The sequence below is a fragment of the Desmodus rotundus genome, chromosome 10 (assembly GCF_022682495.2).
Source record: "Desmodus rotundus isolate HL8 chromosome 10, HLdesRot8A.1, whole genome shotgun sequence".
Taxonomy (NCBI): domain Eukaryota; kingdom Metazoa; phylum Chordata; class Mammalia; order Chiroptera; family Phyllostomidae; genus Desmodus; species Desmodus rotundus.
The window spans coordinates 75,474,783-75,492,127 of NC_071396.1; the positions used below are offsets into that span (position 1 = coordinate 75,474,783).

Genomic DNA, 17,345 nt, shown 5'->3' on the forward strand with positions numbered 1-17,345 from the left:
CCCTCAAGGAGTCTTCCAATCAGGGTTTGGGAACCACAGAGCTGGTTTCTTTTGTCTTATTTTCACAGACCTAACCAAATGAGAAATTAAACCATTAAAACAGTTTTAAACTGTGCTTAAAATTATATGTATTTCCTTTATCCTCTGGCCCAAATTCTTTTGGGTTTTTCCTTTGACGAACAAGAGTTTTGATCAGAGTTTCACAAGGGAAAAAGCCTTTCATTTTTGTTTGTTACAGACGGGTTACAGAATGTTTCCAGGCTTTGTAAAGCTGGACTCTGATGTATGATGTTTTTACAGGAGGGTTACATGTAATTTTAAGGATCTAAAGTGATAGTAAATAGAACAGGTATTGTGGGGAAATGAAAAGGTCAACATTATTTAAAAATAATTTTTCCTATGCCCTAAATCCAGCTAAATGAGGCCAGACTAAGTTCTGGTTTTCCAGAGTTTGAGGGAACAGCCAGGTTTTCAGCCTCGGTACCTACCTTCTTTAACAGAAATGAGGGTTACTGTCAGCTCTAAGTCACTTTTGTTCGTAAAACAGTCCAGTTTAAGCATGGCAAAAGCCAGATTTGAATGATAAATGGCGGAGAAATAGATATTTGCCAAACAATGGGCTTTGGGGACTCCCGACCCTAGAGGGTGGGGTTCACTTTGTTCTCGTGGTTCTGTGATGTGAAAGGTCAAAACTGGCAATTTGCAAGTCCAGTCAATTGCCCTCCCAGAGAAGAAACAGTGAAAAGGCTGGGACCGGTCTGGCCCTGGCCTGTCTGGAAGAGGCACCTCTGGAGTTAGGCTTTGGTGTCCCAGCATCTCTCACCTGTGACTCAGAATGCTCAATTCCCTCCCTGAGGCCAGCAGGCAAAGCAACAGGATTTTAGAGATTAGGAGGTATGAGAACAGTTCTTCTACACAAGGTCTTTTGCTGTAAGCTCCCATCCTTCCTGTGGCTTGTGCAGCCTCTGAGGAACGGAGGAACAGGCTGTGAGAGCTGCAGACAGCCACAGAAACGCTCCCTGACAGCTTTCCCGGTGCGTGGGCATGTACGGGGTGGATAGCCCACGCTCCTCCCCTCACCCAGAGACCCACTCTGTTGGCTGCCTTTGGAAACTCTGCCCCTCTAAGAATAATTGTAGATTCTCGGTATCTCCCCAGGTAACTGCCAGGGAGTGCCAGTGTGTTCTTCTTGGTCCTCTAGCACTTTTCAGAGCCTTCTGGGTGTGTGTGACCACCGGCAGCTGCGGAGCTGTAAAGAGCATGCTGGGGGAGTTACCTGTGCGCTGAGGGCAGAAGCACTTGTGAAGGGGGACAGGGTTGACAAAAATGTGTCATTTTCCCTTTTAGTCATGGTTTATGATGTTGGAGAGCTGACATCATAAACCATGACGGTCTGTTTGTGCTGACCACTTGCAGGATTTTGGTGAAAGGCTGTGAGTGAGGAAAATGTTATATCCACATAGCAAGGTTGTATCTGGTATGTAGTACGTGGCACCTTCATTGGCTCAGTGTATAATAAGCCTCCTATGATGATGAGTATATCCCATTGATCTCTAGTGGCCCCTTTGGTGGAAATTAGAGTTATCCTAGCTTGATGGGGACAACTGAGCTACAAAAGAAAGGGCAGTCTTAGGCATCCAGTGGAAGATAGGAACTGGGGCCACATGCTCTTCCACTGAGAGATGTAAAGGGCAATGTAACTGCTCTACCTTTCCTTTATATTTGTATAGTATTTTTGAATATATGAATATTTCCTTAATATCTTGAACTTGCAAGGATGTCAGGCCACTGTAGAGGTCTTAACCAAACTTGCTGTTTATTTTCATTCTCCCTGAGAAATCAGCTCTAGGAGATCACCAGTAGGCATTCCCACCAGGCTTTTCAGTCCTATTGTTCCCGCGCTGCCCTGCGTGTGGGCATGTTCAGGTGGTGGCACTGATCTCTGGTGTGGCCTGGTTCCTGAGCTAGCCTGGCAGGGGCTGAGTGTTCTGGCTGAGTCTTCTGCCGCTGTGGAAGGGGCCTCCAGGGCTCATTCCTGAGCAGGTGAAGGGGTGGGCAGGATTCTTCGTGCACAGCATTCGGCATTCTTCTAGGACAAGTGCCACAAAAATAATTTTTGTACTGCTCTGAAGCCTCATTTCTTTGACTTTTTTGTGTGTCTTAGCTTTATGTTCAATACTTGTTGCCAGTTTGTGTTTTAACTAGGCCTCTGCCTGGGAAAAAAGAAGACATTCCTTCTGATGGTCATTGGCTCAATGTTGTAGGCTGTGGGTGGTGTGTGTGTGTGTGTGTTGCAGGTAGAGAGAGGGTAGTTTGTTTTCTGTGTGAGATCAGTAAGACCCGCTGCTGTGTAGCCCAGGATTAAAAAAGTCCATGTCTTGTTGCTTTGGAATCTTTGTTAAGACATATGTTAAACTTAATTTTTGATAATTGATTAATTTTTTGTGACTTTTGAACTTAAAGATAAATTTCCCCTATGTAGTCTTTCATTGTGTCTAAAATTTTCTTATACATATAGTTTTATGGAAAAATATGTATTAAGTTGACCTAAATAGAGAGCAGATTTTCTTTGGCATTTATATTCTCTGTGGAGTGTAAGAATAGTTAAATCTTTCATTGATTGCCGTTCATTGACTGAGTTATATTTTATAGGGTTTTTTTGTTATTGTTGTCTAACAATAACAAAAGGGAACTATACTAACATGTTCTATTTCAGCAATTCCCAAATAAGATTTAATAGTTCATAAATATTGTTCTTTTTCCTATGGTTTAAATTTAAAAATGTATGAAATTAGAGGGTACTTTATATATACAGGCTTGGCAAAAGTAGCTTATAGTCGTGAGTACGTGAAACAGTTTATTCTTTATTTATTAATTGTTGTATTGTTTATTTGTATTATGTAAACCTACTTTTGCCCACCCCTGTATTATTCATCTCCATTTATTTCAACATTATTTGTTTACCGATGACTTCAACATTATATTTGCAGTTTTAATACAAACTTAAGTAGGTTTTAATTTTTAATAATTATTTATAGAACTACTGGTACACAGGCAAAATATATGTGTATATATAAAGTATGTATATATGATATAGCATGTATATGACATAGGATATAACATGTATATAAAATATAATGAATAAACGTCATATCTTAATCCCCAGGCTTTAGTAGACAAAAGGTATTTCTTAACTTCCTTTGGGATGGGAAAGATTAATCTGGGGATGAAAAATGCAGTCAGAAAGTGTCTGAGAATAAGAAATCACTGACCATACAGGATGGGGCAAAAATAGGTTTACAGCTGTGAGTGTGCGAGGCACAGCTTATTCTTGTGTTACTCGGTTACTGTATTATTTTCAGTAAGAACAACTGTGCGCACTTTTGCCCTATCCTGTGTATGACTAGGATTTGCTCTCCACTTGTTCCATTTACAAAGCCTTGCACTATGGGAGGCCCTGTTTGCAACTGAGTAAAACAAGGCTCCTGACTTGAGATTTTTCATAAGGTGGTGGCAGTTGTGGGGGCAGGTACAGATAGATCTGACTGCTGGTTGGATTTGGAAGTGCTTTAGAGCAGTGACAAATGATGGTAGGACGCTAAAGCAGGGAGTGGTGAATTCTGAATGCAGAGCTGGAGATGACTCCGCAGAGTAGAGGAAATTCCAGTTAAGGGGTTGGGTTTTTGTGGGGGAAACAATGGGATGAAGGTGTTCAGGAAGAAGAGGAGCATGGGTATCTATGGTACTTTAGGGACGGCTTTAGGAGTTCAGCAAGGCTGGAGTGCAGGGAGTAAGCAGCAGGTGAGGCTGGTAAAATAGGTAGAAGCTAGAGACCTCCATTAGGAGGGCTCAAACCACATTCATTTCTAAATGATGGACTTTCTCTAACCCCTGCTGCAGTCACAAGTGCGTTTCTGTCTGTGCTGGAGCCCAACAATTAAAACATTCTTAGCTGGGAGTATTTTGATAATTGATATAAACAAATGCTGGCATGCTCCTACTTGAACATTTTACAAGCAGGGTTTCCCCTCACAGATAGTAAGGGAAAAAAAGGTCTTCCTTGGAGCTGGTGACATGTCCTGACCTCACAGCTTATAATGTTGAGTTTCTCCGTCCCCAGGGCTCCTCAGGGCAAGATGGTTTAGGGTGGCTGGCATATGACATGAATGGAAACATATTAGGCTTGGTGTGTTAGTGATAGGAAAAAGTTTCTTCACCTTGTGGTTCATTGTTGGTGATACACTTCCGCAAGAGAGGCAGATGACCTTAGACGGACACAAGGATCTCGTCTCATGTTCCTCCCTGGCTGATTCTGTGCCTTTGGGTGGACCTTACCCACTGTGGGTCAGTTTCTCCTTGCTAAAATAGATTTCTTCATTCCTGTTTTCGTTTATTCTTCTGAGATGCCATGTTCCTAGCTAGACCTGTTTTCTTATTGCAGTCACCCCTTGATAATAAGGTTATTCAGAAGACATACTTATTTTGTTTTGAAGATTTTATTTACTTATTTTTTTAGAGAGAAGGGAAGGGAGGGAGGAAAAGAGGGAGAGGAAACATCAATGTGTGGTTGCCTCTCACACATGCCCCCAGATGGAGACCTGGCCCACAACCCAGGCATGTGCCCTGACTGGGAATCAAACCAGAGACCCTTTGGTTTGCAGGCTGGCACTCAATCCACTGAGCCACACCAGCCAGGACAAAAGATGTGCTTCTCCTGAGCTGTGTGGTGCTAAATCTTCTGTTGGAAGTGGTTTGAGAGAGTTAATGCACCCCTGTAAGTGCTTGTAGCCTACAGGCAGTGGTTTAGGGACTGATGCTTGTTAGGATATCTGGATGTCTTTATAAGGCTCTTTGAAGGAAGGTTAGGTCATTTGCAGGTTAATATTTAAAATTATTTATGTAGATTTTTAAATATTTGCATCCTGTGGTAAAAAAATTGGAAAGCAACACTTCAGTCCTGTAGCTTGCTTCTTTATTAGCAAATTTATAATGCACTGTCTTTTTCTCCAGGTAATTGAATTTACTGTGGCATTATGGTTGGCCACAAAATAATAGTTCCTATTATTATTAACTGTTCCTATAATCATTAAACAGCTGAAAGGTCATTTATACAGTGTGAGTTGCTTTCACTTAGAGGAACTTGGCTATGGAGAGAGGGTCTGATTCCAGAGTCTGCTAGAACAGAGACAAAACAATTCCTGCTGAGCCCCTTACTTAACTCTTCCACAAGAGCCTTTAGAGTCCTTGAAAGCCAGACATCGGTGGATTAGTCTTGAATTTTATCAGCTGTGCTCTTGCTTTTGAGAAGTTTTCTCCCTTTCTCACACTTTCTCATTTATAAGATAGTGGACATAGGAAGGCAGGAACCTAGCTTCTACCAATACTTTTATGTACCAGGTGTTTTATGAACATTTTCTCTTTAATCCCTAATTATTACTCTACTATGCAGGCGCTTTTATTTCCATTTTCTATTCGCAGGAATGAGACTCAGAAGGTAAGTAACAGGCCTAAGGTTATATATTAAGGGCTTGGATTTGGACCAGGTTATCACTATGGTATACTAGATTAACATGCGATATATAGTATATGTGATATTAAAATGTTTAAAGGGAAGGAATTATATTTTCTTAATTAAATCTGACTAATTTAATTAGTAATTTTCAGCATTAAATATTGTCCCACTGAAACAGATGGAAAAATAGTGCCAGAGAAGTGAGTTGCTTATGGCCAAACATAAAGAGCGCACTGTACAAATTTTCTTCTTAATAAACTTATTAATGAAATGTATTATAGTACTAAGACATTTGTGTACTATATATAGTACAAATATACTATTTGTATATTTGTACCAGAAAAAAAAAAAGTAAAATTTACCATTAATGTTTCTAATGTGATTAGGAAGATTCTTATAAAATATTAAGTATTAAAATTCTTTTAATGCTGTGATTTAAATTCATATATAGCGAATGCTAAGTTAATTGGAACTTTTCAGAATGTTCAGATTGCCTTCAGTTAATTTTTCCAAAATCATTGTAAATGCATTTTTTTAAATAGGCAAGTGTCAAATTTTTCTCCAAGGGTTTATAGTCCAAGACACTCTCTTCTAAATGAATAGAAAAAGTTACAAAGTCATTAATCTCCCACAAGGGTCTGAGAGAGAGTTGCGGTTAGCCCTTATTATTGCCTCATTTATAAACCAGGGCCCAGAGTGACTCCATAAGGTCACAAAACAAGCCCACGTTGAAGCCGGGACTGGAACCGACGTCTCCTGCTCCCAGTCCAGGGCTGTTACCACTCCCAGGAGTTGACCAATCATCATAGTTATTAATATCCCACTTGCCACTTGCTACAAGCCATGAACATAAATATTTCGTTGGCATTTTATCTTCACGCTCCCTATGTGCCAGGCTCCCTTTCTTACTTCTCTCGCAGCCCCTTCTAATAACTCACGTTCCTGTCTGACCACATTGGCCTTCACTGTGAGAGTCACACGTCACCCTGGCAGGGAACCTTGAAGTATGTGGAGTTTGCATACTTTCCTTTTGATCTCAAGGCCTTTTGTGGACTTTCCTGGTTTTTTTCATGTGTGTGTGCGTGTGCGCATGTCACAGGGAGGATGATAAAAAGTAGTTAGAAATACATGCTATTACATTAATATCCGATGGCTTTGTATGTATATTAGGAAACAGTAAAACTATTGTGCTTTAAATAGTTTACAGTGTATGTGTTCAACCAATTTATCGCAGGACTGATTTATTTAATAAGTGACTCTATCACAATCTGGAAACATTAGAATACGAGGTAAAGAATAAGTGTAGGCAGAATATCATTTGCCTTTTCCTGTGGCCGCAGAACACAACTTTTCTTTGTGGATGACAGTTTCTTTGCAGTTTTTTCTCCATGCCTCTGTTAGAATATACAAAATTGTCACAAAACTTGAAAGAATGTTATGGGAAAACATGGCCAAATTTAAGAAATTTGGCTTAGAATGCTTTGAAATGTTATTGCTAAATGAATCTTTGAAGAAAATGAATTCCTTTACTGGAACCAAAGTAATTTATTATGCATTTCATGGGTGTCTGCCAAAAGAGTTGCTAGCAATATGAAGATCTAATGAATATGAATTAAATACACTGTGTTAGCTCTGTTCATGTTTAGACCTACCTGTTAATTTTCTCTGAAATTTTAATGATTTAAAAAAGCATCTCCAAAGACAGGTGGTGGCAGATGTTATGACTTGTAATGCTGCTACTTACCATAGTAGGCCCAGCAGCCGGGATTTGTGAGACTGGGCACCAAGAGATTATTTTATTCACTTCAGATTTTAAGAAGGATTTGAACAAAGAAACAACAGGTATTGATTTCGACATCCTGTTGGAGTCTTGTGAGTAAACAATTCCAAGTCCGCATCTGCCCATGTTTAAATGCTTATTTACTTAGTGCACTGCCTCTTTGTTTGTTGGTAGCTTGGCGTGGTTTCCCCAGAGTCGGGGCACACACTTTAGCATCATTTTTATCTTATTAAGCATAAATACTTACAATTTAAAGTTCTTATTAAGTTTAGTTTCTTGATTGATGGAGAAGCCTGAATATGGTATGAAGTTTATTCTGGGGGTTCACAGATTAGCAGCTGGAAGGAAACAGTTTTGGGCAGCCAGGCGCTGAGCTGCAGCTCTGTGTGACTCTAGTAAGCTGCCAAGGTTTTGTAAAGCCTCTGTTTTCCTCTACTAACGGGGGAAAAGTAATTCCTACCATCTGGTTCTTAGGAGTATTGTATAGCATAAGTGGGAGATGCCTGTGGACCTCTTTGAAGCTCAAGAAGAATAGCGCTATTTAAATTTAATCTTGGAAATTAATAGTGATGTGCTTTATTTGTCTGGCAATGTTTTTCATCCCAAGACATTAGAAATAAATCCTTACTTTCCTAATGGGGGAATTCAGAGATGGAGAGCTATTGTGTTAGCAAAGTAACCATATTTTAAGTACTGCTTTTATTTTTGATAGCAACAATTTTTCATTCCTCATGATACTTAGTATATTTATACTGCTTTCTTGTAAATGCTGCTTGGATCTTGGACTATGATATGCTTTCTCTAATTGAGATGGTGAGATAAAGACACTCGCCCAATCTCCTGAAAAGCCAATTTTGTTATAAAATATCATAATTCACGAGGTTTTAAATCTTGCCTCAGGGTTCTTTACCAGTAAATTTGAAGACTAGAATAGAGTCATCTGTTTTGTTTTGATTCATTTCAGAAGAAAAACTTTTTCTCAGTATGCTAATGACTTCAAGTTGTAGAACGAACCCTCCCTCCCCCTTGCAATTTATATTTGTACATTAGTATTTTACTGACAACCCCAGAATACTTACAAAATTTGGGCCATGCCTTTCTTCACCACAACATGCTTTCTCTTTTAGTGTGTACAGATGAGCAAAACAATTTGCTTCTCTGCCCAGAGGATATTGTAAGTATAGAATTTTTCTTCTGAACTTGAAAAGGCAGCATCCTAGAGTATGGATAAAACCTAGTTTACTTGGGACCAGAAGGGGCAAGAGGGGTCATGGGGGCAGCCAGCAAGCTCTACAGTAAGGAATTTGTTTGTTAGATTACAAAAAAAAAAAATATCATTCTGCTGAAAATTGAGTTAAGTTGTTAGCTGGAGTGACCATGACTCTCCTCTTATGAGGGAAGGTGCTCACGTTGTCTTGCTTGATTTGAGCCACAGTTGGAGAATTAGAGGGTTTTGTTGTGATTGACGATTTTTACATCTCCCAGTGGAGACAGAACACATTGTGTGTTTGTGAATCTTCCTGTGTTGAAATTTTTGAATTCACTTTTTGTTTGGTTCTATTACCTCCATTCAAACTGAAATGAGCATTGTTTTTAGGGTGGAAGTTTAGATTTATCTGAAAGTGTTTCTTTGTTGAAACTTACATGTAGTTTTTACTTTTTCTTTTGAGGAAGGCCGCTATCAAGCACTGTGAGAGTCTAACCCAGAGGTTATAAAAGCAGAGGAGAGCTTTGGCAATGAGGGACGGCTGGCTTCCCCTCACACAAGAAAAAGCTGTAACCACAAACTTACTCAGATGTGTAGGAAGGACAGATCAGAGGCCATGGAAGTCGAGAGTCTGAATGCGAGCTGAGGAGGCAGTGGTGATCATCATCAAAGTCTCATGCTCTGGAAATGATCACATGGTCACCCCCAACCTGCCTGGGGTGCAGTGTTTTCTTTGTTCAGATCGGGGCTGCGTTGAGAGATTGCAGCATGGAGAACTGAGCACATCCCTGTCGACTGCTTACTGCTTTTCTTTCTAAAAAATGAAACGCATGTTTATAATTCACAAGCCAGAGAACTTACGCTGTTCTTCTAGGTAGGCTGTATCCTTGAAGGGTTTCTTTACTCAGATGTGTGGCCTTTCCAGAGCTGCCTCCCTGGGCATCTCCGCTGGAGGCTGTCGCAGGGTCTGCCTGTTATGGGGTATGTGCCATAAAGGCAAAGAAAGAGAACTGGTAATGTTGGTGATCAGGCACTGCTGGGCATTAACTTCCTGAGTTTATCAATTCAGAAGTCCTTGACTTTTCAGATATATGTTTGAAAACGAACAAAGATTTATTCTCACAGGCAAAATATCCGGTGATCTAAAGCTGAAGTGTGCCTATTTCACAGGCTAGTGGATATTTTCCGTGTCCCCGTCGGCAGCAGCCGAGTTGCCCCTGAAGTCATTTATTCCTTTAGGAGGGAGTTTTCCAGCCCAGCTGCTGGGCCATCAGTCGTCTCCCACCTAAGTTGGCCTGCGCTCAGTGCTAAGCCCAGGCTGGGACTGGTGCTGATAACACATTTTTTTCAACAGGAAGTGCCTCCATTTTCAGTTGTCTGTGGGAGGGTGGAGGGCAGATAAGCTGTGAATGGAAACACAGAACAGATTTCTGCTCCACCCTCACTGCACTTTGATCAGAGAAAGAGTGAGGACCTCCGCCTGCCCGAGCTCCCTGAAAGGAGGAAGGATGATTCAGCTATAGGCATTCCTGAGTGCTCTTCTGTACTGTTGTTCAGAAACATTTGGTGGGGTAGGTTGGCGAGGTGTCTGCTTTTGCTTGTTGAGGTATCTGATCTGCGCTAAAGTCCTTCGAGGGTTTAACTAGATGTGGGAAGACATAGTAACCAGTTGAAATTTATACTCGTATTTGTGTATGTGTGTGTGTGTGTGTGTGTGTGTACTGGGTCCAGGGTCACAAAAAGTTTCTCCCCCAAACTGTACTGATTCTCATTAGGTAGGTCTTGAATACTACCAATGAGGAAAAGGCACTTAGATGAATAATGACATGGCAAGCCAGAGTTCTTAAGGAGAGTTGTGTCAATTGTAGTCTTCTGCAGGAAGAACACCAGTTTCAAGAGCTCAGGTTCCACTGGTGAACCCATGTAGTGTGTTTGGTGCTTCAACTTATGTGAAACTGTTTCACATGGGCATGGATGGCAGAGTTCCAGCCTGTGCCAGGTGATATGGAGGTGACTCCTGGGGTACATGGGGCCCCTTCCGACCCACCCTTCTCTCTGTTAGTGCTTCCACTCTGATTCCTCCCTATATTTTCTTGCTACTTTATGACTCCCTCCAGGCTGGCTCATTCCTCAAGTGCTTGTGCCTCATGTTTCTGGTGCTGGTGTCTTCTGTTCTTCCCCAACAGTACTTATAAATATGCAAAGAAAGGCATAATTGGCTAATAGGTTGGGCTTTCTCAAATGGTCTCCTCTCAAATGCCCTCCTGGGTTCCCTCGAAATACTCTGGTGTGTTCATGGATAAGTTGTAATTATGACAAAGAAATTTTATATCCTGCTGTTTTTCACCTAACATTGCATTACAGGAGTTTTTCCATTTTGCTACATGATTATTTTTAATAATTGCATAATAGTTTATTGAGCGGATATACTTTGCTTTTCCAAATCATTCCCATATTATTAGATAGTAGATTATTTCTATGGTTTCCACTATTATAAGTAAACCTGCAATGGAAGTCTTCCTGTGTGGAGCCTTTCGCTTCCTTAAAATTCTTTCCTTATAATGCATTTTCAGAAGTGAAATTACAGAGCTAAGTAGGGCATAAAGTTTTTGATGTCTCTGCTAACTGCCTTCTAAGGTGTGTATCAGAACACAGCCCTGCAGGCCACAGATGCGGGACCTGGGGTTATCACAATTTTATCAGATCTTATTATGTATCATTACATAAAAATCGTAATTTATTTTTTATTGAGGTATAATTGGAATTACATTGTGGTATTTTATGTTTTAATAGTGTATCCCCATTTGCAAATGTGGTTCTCAAGCTTTAAGCACAAGTATTTGCTCCAGTTTTTTTCTGAGAGACTCAGATGTTGCTTTTGATTTCAAATCAGCTGATTATATATGTGTATACATATACACATATGTTTATATATATACTATTATTTTTGTTGAATTTATTGGGGTGACACTGTTTAGTAAAATTAAAGGTTTCAGGTGTATAATGTTATAATACATCATCTGTAAATTGTATTATATGTTCACCACCCCCAGGTCAAGTTTCCTTCTATCATCATTTATCCTCCCTTTTCCTTCTACCTCCCCTCACCTGCCTTTCCCTCTGGTAATCACCATACTGTTGCATGAGGTTTTTTCCCCTTAATCCTTTCACCTTTCTTAAGCAGCCCCCCAGCCATCCCCTCTGACAGTTGTCAGTCTGTTCTCTGTGCCTATGAGCCTGTTTCTATTTTATTTGTTAGCTTATTTTGTTCATTAGATTCCACATATAAGTGAGATCATATGGTACTTGTCTTTCTCTGACTGGTTTATTTCACTTAGCATGATACTCTCCAGGTCCATCCATACTGTCACAAAAGGTGAGATTTCCTTCTTTTTTACAGCTGTGTAGTATTGCTGTGTAAATGAACCACAGCTTTGTTATCCACTCATCTACTGATGGACACTTGGGCTGCTTCCATATCTTGGCAATTGTAAATAACACTGCAGTGAACATAGGGGTGCATATATTCTTTCAAATTAGTGTTTGGGGTTTCTTCGGATACATTCCCAGAAGTGGAATCACTGGGTTGTAAGGCAGTTCCATTTTTAATTTTTTGAGGAAACTTGGTACGGTTTTCCACAATGGCTGCATCCATCTGCATTCCCACCAACAGTGCACAGGGGTTCCTTTTTCTCCACATCCTTGCTAGCACGTGAGGCAATATCCCATTGTAATTTTAATTTATATTTCTTGATGTTTAGTGATGTTGACTATATTGTCATATGTCTATTGGCCATGTGTGTGTCCTCTTTGGAGAAGTGTCTATTCAGGTCCTTTGCCCATTTTTTAATTTGTTTGTTTCTTTGTTTTTGGTGGTGAGTTGTATAAGTTCTTCATAAATTTTGTATATTAACCCCTTAGAGCTGATTTTTGTTTTTAAGGAGGTCATCGCTAAGGTAATTTGTGGTTCTCTCGTCCATTGACAATAGGACTCTTGGTCTGCTGTATAGCTTAACATTTTTGTCTGAAGACAATAGGTATTTCAACTGGTAGCTTTTGGAATTATTGCTCAGGTGTAAGAATAATAATCAAGGTATTAAGATCTCTTTAATGGGGCTTATTTGAAAAAGGACCAGTGAGCCTTTTGAAGGGCTGTGGAAGCACCTCGTTTTGTTTCTTTTTGTTTGCAAAGAGCTGTCTCTAACAATTAGGATAAGGTCATTGTTGAGGTCTCTGAGTTCCCACTGCTCCTACCCAGTGATGGTAGTAATTCACCCGGTGAAGAACAGAATTGGGAGAGTAAGGTAGGTCTACACTCTATCCTTAACAGTGATAATAAACTACTAATAGGAGCTTATACTTACGTAGTCTTTACCATCGCCAGACACTGATGTAAAAGCTTTACATGTATTAACAAATTTAATTCTTGCACAACCTTACACATAGGTTTCTCTGTTTCTTTCCATTTATAGTGAGGAAACTGAGGCACAGAAAGTGTCAGGTCAGCCCTTCTAGTTTACCTCTCCCACATTGTCTCTTTTGACTCCTTTACTTAATGCTTCTGTCTTAGCTGGTTTCCCTGTGAACAGGTTTCCCATGTCCTGCATGCCTCCCATTCTGAACACCCATTCCTCACCAATAACAGTATCTTCTTTCTGTGGAATGTTCACCATGGCAGGGTGTCATGCCGATGCTTTTACGAACATCTCAATAATCATCACTGCCATACTTGAAGCAGGTAAGACAGCCATTTATGGAGAAAGAGACTCAGGGAGATGGCCACACTTATGGGTGGCAGAACCAGGACACTACCTGAAAGCCCACACTTGTCCTTAGCACTTGTGGCCATTTGAGGTGGGCTGCTTCCTGGGCCAGTACAGGCACCCTCTTCATTTCAGAGATAGTACTTGCTATGATGAAGTCAGATTTAGTCAGATAAATGCAGATGTGCTTTTTGGGGGAATAAATAGATCAATACAAAGTTGAATGTGGCATAAATCATTTAAAAAGAACTCCCTCTTTCTACTAGCTGTATAATAGCTAATGAAGACTCTAAAATGAGGAGTCCTTTTGTAATCTAATATCACCCTTCTGTTTATTTCTTTGGGGTTAAAAATCTGGATCCACATTGGCTTTGCTCATTGTGGGGATTTTGGATTTAAGAGCTAAAGCTAATCACTATATATTTTTGAAAATATTTATTTACTTTTAGAGAGATGGGAAGGGTGGGAGAAAGGGAGAGAAACATCAGTGCACAAGAGAAACATCAATCAGTTGCCTCTCGTATGTGCCCTGACTGGGATCGAACATGTAACCTAATCATGTGCCCCGACCTTGAACCGGCAACCTTTTGCTTTGTGGGATGACTCCCAACCAGCTGAGCCACACTGGTCAGGGCAGTTACCATATTCATATGTGTAACCATAGCTTTTGTGTGTTTGACAGGATTATTTCAGCTATTTCAAAATTTTCATAAGAGTCTATTTAAAATTTTAGGCATATCAGTGACTTTTTGAAATTTGCTTTTTTATGCACCCAAAGCCCTCAGTTTAAGTCTTTTAGTTTGTGTTACTTAAAAAGAAGTTTGGGTATAGGGGTACTGTTGTTGCTGTTTTTACAGACACTAATTTTTCCTAGGAAAAGGAAGAACTGGGTACCTATAAAGGGGCTGGATTTGGTCTGTCTAGCTGCTAGGACGTTGGGATGGGCAGACAGGAAGTCACATGGTCAGACCTCCTGAAGTTCCACCTCCTAGCATCATGTGGTTAACTTTTAACTGTTTTTATTGTTATTCTATTACAGTTGTCCCAATTTTTCCCTCTTCCCTCCCCCCCACAGCCCACCCCCCCTCCCACTATCAATCCCCACTCTGCTGTCCATGTCCATGTGGTTATTTTGAGTAATTCATGTGGTTATTTTGAGGATTAGAAAGAAAACCAGATTTTATCCAGGAAAGAGAAGGACCACATTGATTACCAGGCCTCAGGAGCCAAGGGAGCTCGGCGCACCTTCCGTTCAGTTCAGCCTGTGTCTGGTGCCCTGTGTTTTCTCTGAAGTGTAACATCAATTCAGCCAGAAACATGTTTTAAGGATTTAATGGGATTATGTATGTAAAAGAAAGATATGCTTTGAGAAGTAGAAAATATTCTACCTGTGTCAAAAAACAAGTATCCAGTAATTTATGGGGTAGAACCCTGAAAGCACAGAGGAAATGACAGGCTTCTGAGCTTTGAGAAGGCAAAAGGCAGGATTTAAACGTATGAGATTATGGCTGGATTTTTAAAGGAGTCAAATGCAACCACTTTCTCAAACCATAGTCTAAACATGATTAGTTATTGTGGCTTGATCCTACTAAATTATATGAAATAAATGATAGGTTTTCTACATGGCCTTTCTCATTTGGATGGAAGGAAGGAATGAAACAATACAAAGGTAATCTTTTGCTTTGAAAAGTAATTTTATACAATCGTGACAGATATAGGATGTTAGCATTTTCATTATAATGTGATCTGCTTCAAACATAGCCCATTCTTCTTGGAAAGAATTAAAGTAAATGAGGTAGATATTAAAACCCATATATGCTGGGTTAATTTTCCATAAAGTCAGTGCTCAAAAATTTCATTTATCAGGCTTTGCTGAGCTGTGTAGCTTTCTCTTTTAGACTTTGACATAACTGCTAAGCCTTGTGGCTCTGCCGTGTGTGTGAGTGTGTATATGCAATGCTCTGCATTTTCTCTTGAAATGACTCGCTTGTGTGGGCATCATTAGGGTCTGTTTACCTGTGTGGTATGGCTTGTTTAACTGTCAGAGATCTCAGGGTTGGCACTCTTTACAAATAGGCTTCCTCCCGTTCCTTTTCTACTTTTGTCCAGCTGCACATGTTACTGTGTGGTTACTGCTGTGAGTTCTCCAGATAACAGGAGAATGTGTCTGAGAGCTTAAATCTCCAGGGTAGGTCGATGGCCCCGTGCAGCACAGTGAACAGCCCTCGTTCTGGCTGCACTGCCCATCTCGTTTGTCCCCGAGTGTTTACCTAGCAGGAGCATGATGCCTGACGGGTTTATTGATAACTCTCTCCCCTTCTCTGTCTCCTCCTCTCTGACCCCATCTTCTGCCAGGCGGGTGCCCCGGTGATGTCTGGCGCAGGAGAAAGCACGAACCCAGAGAACAGCGAGCTCAAGTACTCAGGTCAAGATGGGCTGTACATAGGTGTCAGCCTCGCCTCACCGGCTGAAGTCACATCCTCCTCGGTGAGACAGGATTCATGGTGCGCCCTCGCCCTGGCCTGAGCCCACTGCCTGGAGCAGGGGAGGGCCCTCGGGACCCGCGATTCTGCCACACTGTGCAAACCGGGGCGAGTATGCTGACAGAACATTCCTCTGACGCGTGATTTCCGTGCCTTTATTTTGAAAGAGATGCATTTCCCAAGAGGCTCGCTCTGCCTTACCAGCCAGCCCCTGTCAGTGAAGAGCCAGGGGGAAGACAGAGTGCTTCCTGGGAAGGCCGGTGCAGCCCCGCAGCACGGGCCACTTCCAGCCAGCTTACCTGTGGGTCTGCCAGGGCATCTGCTGGGCCACTTCCAGAAATCTGGACCAGGACTGGGGCCTTGCCTGCTAAGGAATTTTGAGATTTTTAAAAAAGGTTTTATGTGTATTGCCCCAAATCATGTGCTTCTTCTGATCGGTTTTGGTTATTCCAGAATTTATTAATGCCTTTCCACACCCAGATTTCACATGTGTTCACGAAGAAGACCATTTGAGGCCATTTGGTACACATCTCTGGAGGCTGAGTCGGTTCATGAGGTCACTTGTCAAAAATATCACTCAGTTTGCAAGACTGCATTATAACTGTAACGTACACTGTGACTGACATTTCTCAAAGTTCATATCGTGTGACTGACCTGAAGTCAGTCGGAATTTGTAAACAGGGTAGCAAACAAGATATTTTTCTTCCATGTATACAATAATTTTTTTTAAAGTGCAATTTGCGTTGCAGCAATCAGTGTTAAATCATTTGCATAAGATTTAACAACATTTTTTATAATGAATGTAAACATTTTAACTTAATGGTACTTAAATAATTTAAAAGAAAAAATGTTAACTTAGACATTCTTATGCTTCTTTTACAACTACATCCCATTTCTGTATTTCCAATTGTTAAAGTATTTCAAGAACAAATCTTCTCTCAGGAAAATTGCCTCTATTCATTTGTTAAGAATTCTTATACAAGAACACCAATATCCCCCCTTCATTTTACTGTGGACTATGTGCTGGAAAATTTGCAACAAAACTTTACTACCTAACAGACAGCATTTGTAAATACTCTAGGCATCTGTACACACCGAGATGAAGTCTCTATAGTGTGATTGACCCACAGGCAGGTTGGTTTACATTAATTTTTAAAAATGGGATGTCATATGGAAACCTATTTCACCAGAGTTTTAAAAATAAAAAGGGTATTGTTTTGTCTTCTGTAAGTGAATTTCCTTCCCTTTTAGTTTCATTTTGATAATGTATGTGGCTATAGATATTCATATAAAACAAGTGCATGTGAGGTTTGCAAATCGCCTTACAGTCTTCCTTTCAATGAATTGTCCTTTTGGAGCTGTTTTATAACATGGTTTATTTGAAGTCGGCCCATGGAGTTATAACTTTCAATTTGCATTGGGGACAGTTTTTGTAAGTGAAAGGGACCCTGTATTGTATCTTATTAACTGAGATTATAAGCATTCTCATTAGGATCAGCCCTTAAAAACATTGAAAAAGTCCAGAGTTCCTTCCCTCTGAATGAAATATACTTTATAGTCTAGAAACGGTCTCATTTCTGGAACCTCCCTTTTGCAAAGT

General features: G+C 40.5%; 1 protein-coding gene across 4 annotated transcripts in view; it reads left to right on the forward strand.

Moving 5' to 3' along the window:
• Positions 1-16,975, forward strand: part of GATA6 (GATA binding protein 6) — a 30,500-nt gene extending 13,525 nt beyond the window's left edge. For all 4 annotated transcript variants that reach the window (XM_053912737.1, XM_053912735.1, XM_053912738.2 and 1 more), the window contains exon 7: positions 15,618-16,975. In XM_053912737.1, coding sequence (XP_053768712.1) covers positions 15,618-15,788 — 171 coding nt within the window. In that variant the 3' untranslated portion in view covers positions 15,789-16,975. The remainder of the gene's footprint in view (positions 1-15,617) is intronic.
• The last annotated feature ends 370 nt before the right edge of the window (positions 16,976-17,345 follow it).